This window comes from Salmo trutta, chromosome 18 (genome assembly GCF_901001165.1).
Source record: "Salmo trutta chromosome 18, fSalTru1.1, whole genome shotgun sequence".
In the NCBI taxonomy this organism is placed as follows: domain Eukaryota; kingdom Metazoa; phylum Chordata; class Actinopteri; order Salmoniformes; family Salmonidae; genus Salmo; species Salmo trutta.
In genome coordinates this window covers 22,968,476-22,986,889 of record NC_042974.1, presented here as the reverse complement: position 1 = coordinate 22,986,889, position 18,414 = coordinate 22,968,476, and the positions used below count along the sequence as shown (strand labels likewise).

The window sequence follows — 18,414 nt, the reverse complement described above, 5'->3', positions numbered from 1 at the left end:
GATTATTTCTTTCATTCAGATCTAGGATGTGTTGTTTAAGTGTCCCCTTTATTTTTTTGAGCAGTGTATTAGTTAACATATCTTATGAATCTCTATTTTCCTTCCACTGACAGAGTATTGAGTTCATTGTTGACAACAAATGACAATTAAATAAATTTTAATCACACTTAAAACAATTTGAAGAAATACAAGGGGTATGAATACGTCTGCAAGGCACTGTATATTTCGATTTTAATTGATCACTCAAGCAGTTTCATAAAAAAAATGCTTTAACTTAACAATTGCAACTCATGCATCATAAATGATATAAATTAGTGAAAGTAATGTGTAAATCTTTAGTTAAAAGGTGCAATATGCATAAATCGCTCCATTTCCTGGTTGCTGAAATTCGAATACTCGCCTAATTTCAGTTTGTGACAAAACAAGGAGTCATTGTACCATCTAAACTGCTGTGAGATATCTTTTCCATAACCAAAAATATTGTATTTTCAGCTGTTTGCTGGTGTACAAACATAAACAAAACCTAAATTTAAGAACGGGAAGAATAAAAATATCGCACATTGAACAATCTACCGCTTCTTAACTTGCTTTCAATGAGAATCACAGATCCATAACTGGATCGGGTCACCCAAAAAGTTCCATATTGTAGCTTTAAAAGGCTTTTAGCGGGGGTTGATGATGTCCTTGAAATTGCTTGCAATTAGGCCTATTTATCTGGAACGTATACTGTTTTATGTGATATATTGACGCTCTCTAGTGGACAAAACGAAAAGAAAATAGATCTGAAAACCTACAGCTCCCATAATGCGTTTCTTTATTGCCAACATTTCCGCATTGAAGGCATGAATTTACAGTAGCTAGCTAGTAACTTGTTTCGCCGTATAAAAGCTTTACTAACATTACATTTCTGTGTAACCTGTTGATAGCTGCAATGAACAGTGAAGGTATCAAGGCGATATTGCTCGACTTGGATAACACGCTCATTGACACAGCGGGTGCCGGTGGAGTGGCTATTCAAAAAGTGAGTAGCCCGGCCGTTTCATGACATACCATTTTTTTTTATTTCGAGTAAAGTAGGCTTACAGGTACTTGATTAGATTGTCCTTTGTTTGTTCAAAACATTCCCTGGGTTGTTTAGGTACACATATTACAATCAGCATTGATTTCCTTGTTTCCCAGGTCACAGAGCTCTTAAAGACAACATTTGGCCATGAACACACCATTGCCATTTGTGACAGATTTAAGCACAAGCTCCATCACGAGACCTTTGACCCAGCTGGTGGTAGGACAATAGACGAGGTGCGGATCAGTCACTGGGAGGAGAGCATCCAGGAGGTTATGGGTGGGAGTACCAGCTCTAACCCCACCCTTGCCAGTGAGTGCTACTACCAGTGGAAGAACACTCGCCTTGAGCTTCTAACCATAACACCTCCAGTACTTACCCTGCTGAAGCAGCTGAGGACCAGCCACAAACTGCTGCTGCTGACCAATGGAGAAACCCAGACACAGAGGGAGAAGGTAGTGGGGTTGGGGTGTCAGGGGCTGTTTGATGCTGTGGTGGTGGGGGGAGAGCATGCAGAAGAGAAGCCAGCCCGCTCCATCTTCACCCATTGCTTTGGCAAGCTCGGGGTGCAGGCTCACGACTGTGTTATGGTGGGAGACTCCCTTGACACAGACATTGTCGGGGGGTTTAATGCAGGGGTTAGAGCCACAGTGTGGATTAATAACGGAGGGGTGCGTCCACCTGAGGGATCTGTCCATCCAGACTACACCATTCCCTCTGTGCTGGATTTACCCGACGTGCTGGCCAAGTTGAAGTGAAAGTACGGGGAACAATGTCTAAACCAATCACATGAAGATTGTTTCCGAAGGCCTGAGTTCATGAAAACATGTTTTTTTTTTGTAAAAGGGATTGTAAAAAAATCTATCAGCTTATTTTCTTTCATATTCAATCTGGATGAAAGACAAAATGACTTTACAGCAACAAACAATTATTTGCTTACCTACCAACTCTGTTCACTGTCTCTACTCTCTAATGCAGCTAATGTATAATTTGGTCATTTTATGTTATCTGTTGGTGGAGGTAGGTATTACATATAGTTTACTGGAAATAAGAAGCTGAAGCCCTGTGCACAGCAGTGTCAAGGCGCTGGTTAGGGCCGAAACAACTGATCCACTTGAATGTGTCTTGATTGTCAGTCCGAAAAGTAACGTCTACTCAGTCTAAATGTCAAAACTCACTTTCCCTAGTGGTCACATTAATCAACTTTGTCTAATGCTTAAAGTACACCATCAAAGTGTATTTTCTTACAGAATGTCACTTGATTTACAGTATTGTGTGCTGATAAATACTTTGAGGGAAAATGTACTTGATATGATTGTGATGTGTGTCTCACCTAGCCACCTTAAGATGAATGTACTAATTGTAAGTCTATAAGAGCGTCTGCAAAATGAGATGTTATTTATATATTAAACAGTTATTGTGCAATAGATTAAAAAATTTTGGTAGATTCCAACTATCCTTTGACTTGTCTCTTAACTCAGCCATTATTTATGATAGGTTAGAGACCATTTTCTATTTCACCTTTATTTAACCAGGTAGGCCAGTTGAGAACAAGTTCTCATTTACAACTGACCTGGCCAAGATAAAGCAAAGCAGTGTGACAAAAACAACACAGTTACACATGGGATAAACAAACGTACAGTCAATAATAACACAATAGAAAAATCTATATACAGTGTGTGCAAATGTAGTAAGATTATGGAGGTAAGGCAATAAATAGGCCATAGTGGCAAAATAATTACAATTTAGCATTCACACTGGAGTGATAGTTGTGCAAGTAGAGATACTGGGGTGCAAAAATAAATAACATAAGAATGAGGTAGTTGGGTGGGCTATTTACAGATGGGCCGTGTACAGGTGCAATGATCGGTAATCTGCTCTGAAAGCTGATGCTTAAAGTTAGTGAGGGAGATACGTCTCCAGCTTCAGTGATTTTTGCAATTCGTTCCAGTCATTGGCAGCAGAAAACTGGAAGGCAGCCAAAGGAGGAGTTGGCTTTGGGGGTGACCAGTGAAATATACCTGCTGGAGCACGTGCTACAGGTGGGTGTTGCTATGGTGACCAGTGAGCTGAGATAAGGCGGGGCTTTACCTTGCAAAGACTTAGATGACCTGGAGCCAGTGGGTTTGGCGACGAATATGAAGCGAGGGCCAGCCAACGAGAGCATACAGGTCGCAGTGGTGGGTAGTATATGGGGCTTTGGTGACAAAACGGATGGCACTGTGATAGACTACATCCAGTTTGCTGAGTAGAGTGTTGGAGGCTATTTTGTAAATGACATCGCCGAAGTCAAGGATCGGTAGGATAGTCAGTTTTACGAGGGTATGTTCAGCAGCATGAGTGAAGGATGCTTTGTTGCGAAATAGGAAGCCGATTCTAGATTACATTTTGGATTGGAGATGCTTAATGTGAGTCTGAAAGGAGAGTTTACAGTCTAACCAGACACCTAGGTATTTGTAGTTGTCCACCTATTCTAAGTCAGAACCGTCCATAGTAGTGATGCTAGTCGGGCGGGCGGGTGAGGGCAGCGATCGGTTGAAGAGCATGCATTTAGTTTTACTAGCATTTAAAGAGCAGTTGGAGGCCATGGAAGGAGTGTTATATGGCATTGAAGCTTGTCAGGAGGTTTGTTAACACAGTGTCCAAAGAAGGGCCAGAAGTATACAGAATGGTGTCATCTGCGTAGAGATGGATCAGAGAATCACCAGCAGCAAGAGCAACATCATTGATATATACAGAGAAAGAGTCGGCCCGAGGATTGAGGCAGTCAGAGCAGTGTAATAGGTGGTCGTGGAGAAGGAATGAGATCCCGTGCGCCAGCAGGGGTCGTCACGCTCCATCTCCCCAAAGCGGATGCCCCCCTGGATGTTCCTCTCGCCCACCAGCTGGTTGGTCACCTTGTCCCGCAGTCCGAACCTGGATCTTGTCGGAGACCATGTGACGTAGCCGCTGGTAGTAGACCACGCCGACGAAGATGTCCCCATTCAGCTCAAGGCCGCTTAGGCCAGCTGGAGAGGCGCTCGGTGCTATAGTGGTTGTAGCTGGCGGCGCGTAGCATGCCGCTGAAATGCTCCAGCGCCGAGCTCTCCTCAGAAAAGGTGAAGGGCGTGGCGTATTGGCACAGGCCGTGGAGGGTGCCTACTTGCTAGCCATGCTCTCGATGAGCATGCCAATGGTCATGGGGGAGGGGAAGCCGTGGGGATTGGACAGGATGTCAGGGGTCATGCCGCTCTCCGTGAAGGGCATGTCCTCGGCAGGCCACAGGCGGCTCAGGATGACCTTCTGCCAGTGGTGGCTGGTGAACTTGTCCCCGATGGTGGGGTTACAGGGCCCTCGCACCGTATTGCAGATGCGGTTGAACCAGCCCGAGCCAGCGTCGTTGCTGCACACCTTGGTGTTGTCTACCACACAGCTTTCTTGACTCCTACGCAAGCGAGAGAAAACAGCAGGTTATAAATTGCATTGGCAGCTGCATCTGGCCGACTCATTATCATAGAGCAGAGACAGACTCAAGTGTAGAAGTTGACAAAGCTCTGTCCGGTGTTGAGGTTGATGTAGCTGTAGGTCTCAGTACTGTAGCAAGGCTCCGACGGGTGGGGGGCAGACCATCAGCATCCGGTTTGTCCATTACCTTGGGATCACCGGGTTTGACCCCAAACAACAAGTTGTCCTCACCCTTCTCAACCAGGTCCACCAGCTCTGTCTAGTAAACACAGCCGTGACCAAAGTTCCTCTCCCATGATGACTTGTTCAGGATCTGGTAGGAAAAGACAGAAACCATGAGCACTCATCTACACATTCCTTCTAAACATGCAAACACCGAATTAAATAGAACACTTATTCATTTTATAATATACAGTGCATTCGGGAAGTAATTAGACCCCTTTCCTTTTTCCACATTTTTTAACGTTACAGCTTTTTTCTAAATTGGATTAAATTAGTTGTACTCAATCTACACACAATACCCCATAATGACAAAGAAAAAATAGGTTTAGACATTTTTGCAAATGTATTAAAAATAAAAAAACAAATACCTTAAAACATGAGTATTCAGATCCTTTGCTATGAGACTTGAAATTGAGCTCAGATGCATCCTGTTTCCATTGATTTCCATTAAATAAAAGGCCACTAAAATGTGCAGTTGTCACAACACAATGCTGCAGATGTCACAAGTTGAGGGAACGTGCAATTGGAATGCTGACTGCAGGAATGTCCACCTGAGCTGTTGCCATAGAATTTAGTGTTAATTTTACCATAAGCCACCTCCAACGTTGTTTTAGAGAATTTGGCAGTACGTCTAACCAGCCTCAAATCGCAGACCATGTGTATGGTGTCGTGTGGGCAAGCGGTTTGCTGATGTTAACGTTGTGAACAGTGGCCCATGGTGGCGGTGGGGTTATGGTATAGACAAGCATAACCTACAGACAACAAACAAAATTGCATTTTAGTCAATGGCAATTTGAATGCACAGAGATAACATGACGAGATCCTGAGGCCCATTGTGAGGTTCAACAGATGCATGTCTGTATTACCAGTCATTTGAAATCCATAGATTAGGGCCTAATGAAATTATTTCAATTGACTGATTTCCTTATATGAACTGTAACTCAGTAAAATCTTTAATTGTTGCGTTTATATTTCTGCTCAGTATACTTCCATTCATTTTTTCAACTGGTACCGAGGGACCTTCAGACAAGTCTTGTGAGGCCTGTTGGCGTCCTGAAGAAAAACAACCGACGTGTTCGTGAGAGTCTCACATTTCCACAAAGGGATCATATTTGTGTGTAGCCCTAACTGTTCAGACACTACAGACAGAAGTTGGCAGAAGGACAGTACAGACTTCATATGAGTCCCTAGACGCTTGTGTGTGTGTGGGGGGGGCAAACTTTGTTTTGTAGGCCAAACTGTTCGGACTGTACAGACGATTTTGTGAGAAGACCGGTTTTCGGGATGTCTCATGACAAACACAGCTCTAGCTCCGTCACTGCTGATGCAAAAACCCAGACATCTCTAGTTTAGACAGATTTTTTTGTGAACGTTTGTATTATGCTAATTTGATTTATGCAGGGGTGTGGACATCAACTCTAGAGGTTTGTAATAAAATGTCACATGTAGGGCTGGGCAATATGGCCTAAAAATCATTTGATTTTTTCAAATTCATGGCCAATTCACAATATATTTTTATTGTTTTCTCTTAATAAGCTGTTGTACAATTTAAAGTTAAAATACACTGCATTTCAAACAGTCACCAATAATCTAATGACTTCAGTGTGTGTGTAATTAGGCTCAATTTAAGCCCCACTTATAATGTAATTCTTCTATCAAAATAATTGAACCTGCTTCTTTGCAATAATCATGATCTGGCTTTCAAGTCTGTATATTAAAAAATGACCAGAACTATGCATAATGCAAATTCACTAATAATGACTAACTTCTTGTAGCAGCCATTAGAAAATAAACACAGGTCTCAATCTTTCAAGCACCAGCCCACGTGCTTTATATTTCAAGTTTAGACAACTTGTATGTATTTATTAGCTAACAAAGGGAGAACATTTGAATTGTTATGAACATACCTTTCTGTCTGAACAGCATGCTAACCTTTCCACTTTGTTCAGATGTTGAAATCAAGTGGCCTAACTCATTTCTCAGAATGAGTTGCCAATTACTTCTATAAATTGTGTTTTATGCTTATTGCACATTTATAAAATACAGACTAGACAGCAAGTAGAACAGTCTTTGGCTAAAATGCTGCTAGCATAAATTTTCCAGAATCAACGTTCTTTAATACTCCTGTTTTAGTAGTGTCTGCTCTGCGTGCAATTTGAGTAGCTGAGACATAAAAAGGATATTGTTAGAGAGGTTAACTTCTCTATTGGAGAAAATAATGTCTCAATGTGTTTTGGTGTCCATATGTCCGATTTCTGTTGAACCAAACCTCAAATGCAAATAGTGAGTTGAAACCGCTTGTCAGAGAGGAAGAAGCGATCTCAACTGTGTTGGTGTGAGTGGCAGGGGGAGGGGGAGGGGATTTGTGTGTGTGTGTGTAAACAGAGGAAGAGGAGAAGCGCGAGGCTCCACTCTTGCCAAAATATGTCCAAAATAAGCCCAATGCGTTTCTACGGGCTCATTTTGGACCTAAGCTTGTCGCCTGCCTTCCCGCCATTTGGGTCAAAGGCTCCCATTGTTAGGGCAGCGACATGAGCATCTCGTCATTATATTCAGATCTCTGATGTGAATGTATGTTCCTGTTCCAAATACCACTGCTTCATTTCACCTTCAGTGCAAAGCCTAGGGGCAGGAAGAAGAGCTCCTTCCGGTAGATGAAGTTGAGCGTCACAGTCCCGTTGTCCAGGTAAAGCAGGTTCATATTGATAGCTGTGCACTCCTCCTTCACACAGTGCATGGTGATATCTGGGGAGACAGACAAAGCATAGCTTGATCTTTTGTCTGGATCAAGGTGATAGAATTGTGATAATGAGGGCGGCAGGTAGCCTAGAGGTTAAGTGTTGGGCCAGTAACCGAAATGTCGCTGGTTCGAATCCCAGAGCCGACTAGGTGAAAAGTCTGTCGATGCGCCCTCGATGCTGCACTTAGCCCTAATTACTCCTGTAAGAGGGTCTGCTGAATGACTAAAATGTAAAATCAATGTCAGGCTACTTACAGTAGGCTACATATGTCTTAAATACTCTAACACTGCAATGTTCAGCTCGTACATAAACACCCTTCACATACTGTACATTAACTGCCTTGCTTACCATACTGAGTGTATCCCTAGCCTCTGTTCTTCCACTTGGGTCTTGACATAGCAATATGTTGGTTCCTCCTTGGCATGATCAGCATGCGAATAACCTTCTAGATCCCATTCACAAAATAACCACCCATTTCCTGTTTCAATGAGGATAGAGAGTGCGGTAGAGAAAAGGAGAGATACTGAAATCTAAAGAATGTAAAGTAGTATGTAAAGTAAGACATAAAAAGTGCCTTTATTTCTGCTTTGAAGCTCAAATGATAAGATTGAATAGTTCCCACAGATGTGCTGTGGTCTAGGAAGCATCCCGTCCTCCTACCTCAGCCTCCTCGTGGTGCTCAATGAGCTCTTTGGGATGGAGCCCATGCAGGTTACACAGCCTAGACTTCACCATGATGGGCACCTGGCCCAGGGACTGCTTGATGCCTTTGGGAATCCCATTCACGGACCACTTGACATCTGTCTGTGATGAATCACAGCTCAAAACTTAAATTCATCACAATGGGCAACTGTTGTAAGTATAGATAAACCGTGTCTTGACAGTCATATACAGTACAATCCGGATTAGCTCTAGAAAACCCTTCTTATTATCTGTCGGGTTTTCAGCAGTTAGCTTCGCCCAAAGTTGGCTGAGTGAGAAATACAATTCCAACGCTGTGATTTAACGTTTAGAAACGTCAATAATGATCGCTTGGGAAATGGTTTTTGAAAACTATGCTGAAATGCCCCTTATTTTTCATTTCAGCATAAATGATATTTCAAATAAAAAAATATACACTTACTGTAGCAGTTTTGGACAGATCAATACACTGTGTGTTCCTCCAGTTGAATAACTACCTATCCTCCGCCGTTATGCTTACACATAGGTGTTCGTAGCACGCTATATAGCTAATTCACACAGGTAGCCTGTCTTCAGTCTGTCTTCCATAAACAAATCACTGTAACATGGGGATATGGACGTGTGGGAACACTAAACCTAGAAAAGGTGTGTAGTAATTTAACCTATTTTTTTTCTTCAATAATTTCTCAAAAGATGCGTTTTAATGTTCAAAACGAGCGCCCGACCAGAAGACACTATCGTCTATAGGGGCTAAAGCAGTTAACGTCTATGAATGGGGTAGATCCGGATACGGTATGGTTGGGTCTACTGGCAAGATTACAACAAGCGTTTCCCGGTTTATAGATGGTGGCCTAAACATAAACTCCAAGGGAGGAATGGCCTGAAAAGGAAAAAAGAAAACCAACATTTCACAAACTCTAAAACATCTAACTGCATGGTTTTAAATGACAGACGCTAACTACAACCAAGTTCCTGCGTCAGCTAAGCTAACTTGAACACAGTGAACATCAGCTCAAAGTTGGAAGGTAACCGTATTTGGGTCAGATTTTGTGGCGTACTGGGGATAATGACATCAAATTGAATTGAAGCTTTAAAAAAGTCTTAAATTAAAGACAATCTGGTAACATTAACTAGGTCACTTTCTCCTAAATACATATCAGTGACTTCCTCAAACAAATTGAACACTTATTATTCTATTGAACACTTATTACAGAATAAGTGTTCAATAGATTCCGTTTCTAGTTCACAAAAACTGCATTCACTGGTAACATCAAGTATGTATTTAGAAATCAAGCTATTACACGGATAGAATCTATGGATTATCTTAAAGGAGATCTCCTTTACTTTATTGGTCACCATAAATCTGTGTGGAGTGAGCCAAGCACGGCGCCAGTTTACATCAAACGATAAAGCCCAACAAAATATCACGGAGGGAATAGACTTCCTGTACAAAATATCCCTTAATAAACGATTGTTGAATTTCGTATCTAATAGACCAATGCCGTTCACCTGAACATTGCTTACAATCGGAGATATTCCAAAATATGTATTATTCTGAAGTAAAGTTTTTATCCCACTAGGTATAGCTTTAATAACAGTGTCATATTCCTTGCTTGAAACCTCAAAGTTGTATCTTTCCATAAATAAATAGATTCCCACTATTATCAACTAATTGGCTGACAAGTACAATGTTTTTCGAGAACCATTTATGGTTAAATAACATTTTGTTTCTATGTAATATCGACCCATTGTTCCATATAAAACATTTATGAGGTGAAAAGTTGTGTTTATACAACAAAACCCAGCACATTAAATCCTGCTTGTGAAAAGCCGCCAATTTCACAGGAAGATTGCTTTTTCTTGTTTTCCACATGCGCATAGCGACCCAGGAAATACACTTGTCGTAATAAGAAGTAAGTGAAAGGTTAAGTATTTTAAAAGGACAGCTTGCAATTTTCTGATAAGTGAGTGAGCTATCAAACAAAATCCAAGCTGTCTTTTTGAAAGTGATCGTTTAAGTTTGGTTGAAGATTCATAGAGGTGAGAAATGTGTTGATAGAAAGGAATGACCAGTATCAAAGATAATTTCCATTGTAACCAAATAGCTAGAGGTCTATATATATATATATATATATATATATATACACACAGTTGAAGTCGGAAGTTTACATACACCTTAGCCAAATACATTTGAACTCAGTTTTTCACAATTCCTGACATTTAATCCTAGTAAAAATTCCATGTCTTATGTCAGTTAGGATCACCACTTTATTTTAAGAATGTGAAATGTCAGAATAATAGTAGAGAAAATTATTTATTTCAGATTATCTTTCATCACATTCCCAGTGGGTCAGAAGTTTACATACACTCAATTAGTATTTGGTAGCATTGCCTTTAAATTGTTTAACTTGAGTCAAACGTTTTGGGTAGCCTTCCACAAGCTTCCCACAATAAGTTGGGTGAATTTTGGCCATTTCCTCCTGACAGAGCTGGTGTAACTGAGTCAGGTTTGTTGGCCTTCTTGTTCGCACATGCTTTTTCAGTTCTGCCCACAAATTGTCTATAGGATGAGGTCAGGGCTTTGTGATGGCCACTCCAATACCTTGACTTTGTTGTCCTAAGGCATTTTCCACAACTTTGGAAGTATGCTTGGGGTCATTGTCCATTTGGAAGACCCATTTGCGACCAAGCTTTAACTTCCTGACAGATGTCTTGAGATGTTTCTTCAATATATCCACTTAATTTTTCTTCCTCGTGATGTCATCTATTTTGTGAAGTGCACCAGTCCCTCCTGCAGCAAAGCACCCCCACAACATGATGCTGCCACCCCCGTGCTTCACGGTCGGGATGGTGTTCTTCGGCTTGCAAGCCTCTCCCTTTTCCCTTCAAACATAACGATGGTCATTTTGGCCAAACAGTTATATTCTTGTTTCATCAGACCAGAGGACATTTCTCCAAAAAGTACTATCTTTGTCCCCATGTCCAGTTGCAAACCGTAGTCTGGCTTTTTAAATGGCGGTTTTGGAGCAGTGGCTTCTTCCTTGCTGAGCGGCCTTTTAGGTTATGTCGATATACTACTGGTTTTACTGTGGATATAGATACTTTTGTATCTGTTTCCTGCAGCATCTTCACAAGGTCCTTTTGATGTTGTTCTGGGATTGATTTGCACTTTTTGCACCAAAGTACGATCACCTCTAGGAGACAGAACGCGTCTCCTTCCTGAGCCGTATGATGGCTGCGTGGTCCCATGGTTTTTATACTTGCGTACTATTGTTTGTACAGATGAACATGGTACCTTCAGATGTTTGGAAATTGCTCCCAAGGATGAACCAGGCTTGTGGAGGTATAAAAAAAAATTCTGAGGTCTTTGCTGATTTCTTTTGATTTCCCCATGATGTCAAGCAAAGAGGCACTGAGTTTGAAGGTTGGCCTTGAAATACTTACACAGGTACACCTCCAATTGACTCAAATTATGTAAATTAGCCTATCAGAAGCTTCTAAAGCCATGACATCATTTTCTGGAATTTTCCAAGCTGTTTAAAGGCACAGTCAACTTAGTGAATGTAAACTTCTGACCCACTGGAATTGTGATACAGTGAGTTATAAGTGAAATAATCTGTCTGTAAACAATTGTTGGAAAAATTACTTGCGTCATGCACAAAGTAGATGTCCTAACCGACTTGTCAAAACTATAGTTTGTTAACAAGAAATTTGTGGAGTGGTAGAAAACATGTTTTAATGACTCCAACCTAAGTGTTTGTAAACTTACGACTTCAACTGTACATCAGATCTCAGTTGCTCTATGTATTGATTTTGACCGAGTTCGAGAGCATCAAAACTGTTGTATTATGGGTAAACTGTGACCAACTGATTGATAATATTGAGTAGTTATTTATGATGCAAGATGATTTGTAGATCAGTCAGACTCGACTAGCCTTTAAAGTCAGCTGCAATGTGGAAAGCCTTTTGTGTCAGTGGTCTATTGCGGAGTCAGCATGACTGTCATTCATAGTTGGCAATTATGTACAACAAATTATTATGCTACAATATCTACAGTACGAGTCAAAAGTTTGGACAAACCTACTCATTCAAGGGTATTACAATTTTTTTACTATTTTCTACATTGTAGAATAGTTGTGAATACGTCAAAACTATTTAATAACACATATGGAATCATGTAGTAACCAAACAAGTGTTAAACAAATCTAAATATATTTTATATTTGAGATTCTTCATTGTAGGCACCCTTTGCCTTGATGACAGCTTTGCACACTCTTGGCATTCTCTCAACCAGCTTCATGAGGTAGTCACCTGGAATGCATTTCAAATAACAGGTGTGCCTTGTTAAAAGTTAATTTGGGGAATTTCTTTCCTTCTTAATGTATTTGAACCAATCAGTTGTGTTATGACAAGGTAGGGTTGGTATATAGAATATAGCCCTATTTGGTAAAAGACCAAGTCCAAGCAAGAACAGCTCAAATAAGCAAAGAGAAACGACAGCCCATCATTAATTTAAGACATGAAGGTCAGTCAATCCGGAACATTTCAAGAAACTTGAAAGTTTCTTCAAGTCCAGTCACAAAAACCATCAAGCGCTATGATGAAACTGGCTCTCATGAGGACCACCACAGGAAAGGAACACCCAGAGTTAGCTCTGCTGCAGAGGATAAGTTCATTAGAGTTACCAGCCTCAGAAATTGCAGCCCAAATAAATGCTTCACAGAGTTCAAGTAACAGACACATCTCAACATCTGTTGAGAGGAAATTGCGTGAATCAGGCCTTCTTGGTCAAATTGCTGCAAAGAAACCACTACTAAAAGGACAGCAATAAGAAGACTTGCTTGGGCCAAGAAACATGAGCAATGGACAGTAGACCGGTGGAAATCTGTCCTTTCATCTGATGAGTCTAAATTTGACCAAGAAGGAGAGTGATGGAGTGCTGCATCAGATGACCTGGCCTCCACAATCACCCGACCTCAACCCAATTGAGATGATTTGGGATGGGTTGGACCACAGAGTGAAGAAAAAGCTCATGTGGGAACTCCTTCAAGACTGTTGGAAAAGCATTCCAGGTGAAGCTGGTTGATAGTGTGCAAAGCTATCATCAAACCAAAGGGTAGCTAATTTGAACACTTTTTTGGTTACTACATGATTTCATGTGTTATTTCATAAATTTGATGTCTACACTATTATTCTTGTCACGACTTCCACCGAAGTCGGTTCCTCTCCATGTTCGGGGTGGCATTCGGCGGTCGGCGTCACCGGTCTTCTAGCCATCGTCGATCCACTTTTCGTTTTGTCTTGTTTTCTCTTTACCTGGTTCTCATTTCCCTCATTAAGTGTTGTGTATTTAACCCTCTGGGACGAGGAGCACCCAGGAGTTCGCCCTGGCTCTGTCGATTCCCTCTCCCAGCACCACCGCTCCGGTGCCTATGGAGCTGGGAGATGCTGCGCTCAGGGAGGCCGGAGGAGGGGCTTTCACGTGGACCATCTGTGGCCACAGAGGTCACACTGCTGGTCGGTGCCGGGTTAGTTCCTCTAGGGGTCGAGGCAGCAGGCAGGGCACTCTGGCGTCGCCCCAGGTGAGCATGCACCACTCTCATCCAGAGCCCTCTGTTGTACACCTATTTGTGCATGTTTACTTTCCTGAGTTTTCCCCGCATTCCCAGCATAAGGCGCTTGTAGATTCAAGCGCGGCTGGGAATTTTAACGACAGAGCATTCGCCCATAGGTTAGGGATCCCTATTGTTCCAGTGGTTAGGCCTTTCCCAGTTCACGCTTAGGGTCCGGGTTAATTAGGGAAGCTACCATCCCCCTGGGCATGGTGACGCAGGGGGGTCACGAGGAGAGAATCAGTCTCTTCCTCATTGACTCTCCTGCGTTTCCCGTGGTACTAGGCCTTCCCTGGTTAGCTCGTCATGACCCCACCATTTCATGGCAACAGAGGGCTTTCACGTGGTGGTCGCGAGAGTGCTCAGGGAGGTGTTTAGGGGTTTCCGTTGGTGCTACTATGGTGGAAAGTCCAGACCAGGTCTCCACCGTGCGCATTTCCCCCGAAAATGCCGATTTGGCTCTCGCCTTCTCCAAAAAGATGGTGACTCAATAACCACTCCATAGATGGGGGGATTGTACTATAAATCTCCTGGTAGACGCTGCACTTCCCAGGAGTCGTGTATCCCCGTCACAGGCGGAGACTATGGAAACGTATGTCTCCGAATCACTGCGTCAGGGGTACATTCGGTCCTCCACTTCACCCCCCTCCTCGAGTTTCTTTTTTGTGAAGAAGAAGGAGGGAGGTCTGCGCCCGTGTATTGACTACCGAGGCCTAAATCAGATCACGGTGAGGTACAGTTACCCGCTACCTCTTATCGCCACGGCGATTGAGTCAATGTACGGGGCGCGCTTCTTCACCAAACTAGATCTCAGGAGCGCTTACAACCTGGTGCGTATCAGGGAGGGAGACGAGTGGAAGACAGCATTCAGTACGACCTCAGGGCATTATGAGTACCTTGTCATGCCGTACGGGTTGATGAATGCTCCATCAGTCTTCCAAGCCTTTGTAGACGAGATTTTCAGGGACCTGCACGGGCAGGGTGTAGTTGTGTATATTGATGACATTCTGATATACTCCGCTACACGCGCCGAGCATGTGTCCCTGGTGCGCAGGGTGCTTGGTCGACTGTTGGAGCATGACCTGTATGTCAAGGCTGAGAAATGCCTGTTCTTCCAACGGCTGAGGCGGACAGGGCTTTTGGTCACCCAAGGGCTCTGTTTACCTCGGCTCCCGTGCTGGTGCATCCGGATCCCTCTTTGGCGTTCATAGTGGAGGTGGACGCGTCCGAGGCTGGGATAGGAGCCGTGCTCTCTCAGCGCTCGGGTACACCACCGAAGCTCCGCCCCTGTGCCTTCTTCTCGAGGAAGCTCAGCCCGGCGGAGCGAAACTATGACGTGGGGGACCGGGAGCTGTTTGCTGTTGTCAAGGCTCTGAAGGCATGAAGACATTGGCTTGAGGGGGCTAAACACCCTTTTCTCATCTGGATTGACCACCGCAATCTGGAGTACATCCGGGCAGCGAGGAGATTGAACCCTCGCCAGGCAAGGTGGGCCATGTTTTTCACCCGTTTTGTTTTCACACTTTCTTACAGACCAGGTTCCCAGAACGTGAAGGCAGACACACTGTCCCGGCTGTATGACACAGAGGAGCGGCCCATGGATCCCACCCCCATACTCCCGGCCTCCTGCCTGGTGGCACCAGTACTGTGGGAGCTGGACGCAGACATTGAGCAGGTGTTACGTGCAGAGCCCGCTCCCCTCTAGTGTCCCGCTGGGCGTCTGTACGTTCCATCAGCTGTCCGTGATCGGCTGATCTATTGGACCCACACGTCACCTTCCTCTGGTGATCCAGGCATCGGTCAGACGGTGCGCTGTCTGAGTGGGAAGTACTGGTGGCCCACTTTGGCCAAGGACGTGAGGGTTTATGTTTCCTCTTGCTCGGTGTGCGCTCAGTGTAAGGCTCCTAGGCACCTGCCCAGAGGTAAGCTACACCCCTTACCCGTTCCACAACGGCCATGGTCGCACCTGTCGATCGATTTCCTGACCGACCCCCCCCATCATAGGGAAACACCACGATCGTGGTTGTTGTGGATCGTTTCTCTAAGTCCTGCCGTCTCCTTCCTCTGCCCGGTCTCCCTACGGCCCTACAGACTGCGGAGGCCTTGTTTACGCACATCTTCCGGCACTATGGGGTGCCTGAGGATATAGTGTCTGATCGGGGTCCCCAGTTCACTTCGAGGGTCTGGAGGGCGTTCATGGAACGTCTGGGGGTCTCGATCAGTCTTACCTCAGGTTTTCACCCCGAGAGTTACGGGCAGGTGGAGCGAGTTAACCAGGATGTGGGTAGGTTTCTGAGGTTTATTGCCAGGACCGGCCGGAGGAGTGGGCGGCGTTTGTGCCCTGGGCAGAGATGGCCCAGAACTCGCGCCGCCACTCCTCCACTAACCTCTCCCCCTTCCAGTGCGTACTAGGGTATCAGCCGGTTCTGGCTCCTTGGCATCAGAGTCAGACCGAGGCTTCTGCGGTGGACGACTGGTTCCGGCGCACGGAGGAGACATGGGACGCCGCTCATGTTAACCTTCAGTGCGCCGTGCTACGCCAGAAAGCCAGCGCAGACCGTCACCGCAGTGAGGCCCCGGCGTTCGCACCGGGGGACCGGGTCTGGCTCTCAACCCGAAACCTGCCCCTCCGCCTGCCCTGCGGTTTGTGGGGCCATTTAAAGTCCTGAGGAGACTGAACGAGGTGAGTTACAGGTTACAGCTTCCCCCCGATTACCGTATTAACCCCTTGTTCCATGTGTCTCTCCTCAGGCCGGTGGTGGCTGGCCCGCTCCAGGAGTCTGAGGTGCGGGAGGTTCCTCCCCCTCCTCTGGACATCTAGGGAGCCCCGGCGTACTCCGTTCGATCCATACTGAATTCGAGGCATCGGGCGAGGTTCCTTCAGTACCTCGTGGACTGGGAGGGGTACGGTCCGGAGAAGAGATGCTGGGTTCCGGTGTAGGACGTGTTGGACTCTTCAATGCTGCGGGAGTTCCACCATCTCCGTCCAGATCGCCCTGCACCTCGCCCTCCGGGTCGTCCGAGGCCGGTGTCGGCGCGCTGCTGGAGCCGTGCTCTCAAAGGGGGGATACTGTCACGACTTCCACCGAAGTCGGTTCCTCCTTGTTCGGGCGGCGGTCGGCGTCACCAGTCTTCTAGCCATCGTCAATCCACTTTTCATTTTCCATTTGTTTTGTCTTCCTACACACATGGTTCTCATTTCCCTCATTAAGTGTTGTGTATTTAACCCTCTGTTCCCCCCATGTCTTTGTGTGGAATTGTTTGTTGTAAGTTGTTTCTTTATGCCGTTGGTTTTGAAATTAAACTGCTCCGGCTATTACCTAGTTCTGCTCTCCTGCGTCTGACTTCACTGCCACCAGTTACGCACCCCTTACAATCCTACAATGTAGAAAACAGTAAAAATAAAGAAAAACCTTTGAATTAGGTTTTCTAAAACTTTAGACTAGTACTGTATATTATTTTATTTCATGTTCTATCTAGTGTACATCCCTGGGTCTTATATCAGTTTACACCACAAGAGAAGTCAGGAGACTCAGATCAACAATACATTTTATTCTACATACAATCAAGTTTTCATGCAAGAGTTTGAGAAACATTAGCTAAAGAAAAACAACATAGGCATTCCTCTGACTACATACAGTACAGTAAAATCTTGTTGACTGGAGAGCTTAACATTTCAAATGTGCCAATGTTGCTGTTATGTCTTATACGGATTTCTTTCTTCTTGGCTGCCTTGGTTTAGTGAAAATGTTTGATAATGACAGATTTAAGTCACTTCTTCGTCTCCCATGGCGGTACACTCAAAGGAAGTTACACATTTCTCTTTAAAGGCCTTGAAATACCAAAACTCACATTCATAGCCAGAGAAGTAATACTACGGGGGAAACAATTACATTAATTTTAGACATACAAGCAATTTTCTTTGGTAAGAAATAGGAATTCATAAAATACAATGAGAATGCAAGTAATTAAAAATGAGAAAAGTTCAGTGCAAATAAACTGAAGAGAACCAGACGTTACAAGAGATTGAACAATTAACAGTCACACAGACCAGATAGCAATAGCCAAATGTATCTCTTCACAATCAAACAAATGAAAGACGCATTTATATGCAGGAGGTTTATTGCGTCTTCCAAACATCAAGAGGAAATTCCCACTAAGACACCCCTTCCCTTGGATTGAAAGACATTTCCCTAATTTTGATAATACTGATAATTGTCTTTGGATATTTTCCAATATGTTAAATAATAAAGTTTAGCTCTTACCAAAAAATGTTAAATCTAGAAACAAACATCTTTTTTTTTGCCCCTATGATATACAATCTAACTGAACATTCAAACGGCAAATACTATATAATATAATTCATAGCCATTGTATGTTTTGACCATGTGCATATCAAATAGATTATATTTTAGCAGTCATTCACTTGTACGTACATCATTCCCTATAGCAATCTTGTAAACATAAGATACGGATTAAAATATAAATGTGCCAATGTTGTCCCTTAAGTGGTGTTTCACTCAAAACATGTTGAAGCATGACCTCAACTAAAATATTTGAAAATGTGTGATAATGAAGAGAAGAGGTAGTGGTTAAAGGGGCAATCTGCAGTTGTACCCATTGATTCTTGAAGAATATAACTTGTACATGC

The 18,414-nt window shown here is 43.7% G+C and overlaps 1 protein-coding gene and 1 pseudogene across 1 annotated transcript; one reads left to right on the top strand and one right to left on the bottom strand.

Annotated features, from left to right (window-relative positions):
• Positions 1-803: 803 nt before the first annotated feature.
• On the top strand, positions 804-2,517 carry nanp (N-acetylneuraminic acid phosphatase). Its single transcript, XM_029698044.1, has 2 exons — positions 804-1,021; positions 1,180-2,517. Exons 1-2 carry the CDS (start codon positions 932-934, stop codon positions 1,819-1,821), a joined length of 732 nt encoding a protein of 243 aa, XP_029553904.1. The 5' UTR covers positions 804-931; the 3' UTR covers positions 1,822-2,517.
• Positions 2,432-8,445, bottom strand: LOC115153665 (DNA-directed RNA polymerase I subunit RPA2-like; annotated as a pseudogene).
• Positions 8,446-18,414: the final 9,969 nt, after the last annotated feature.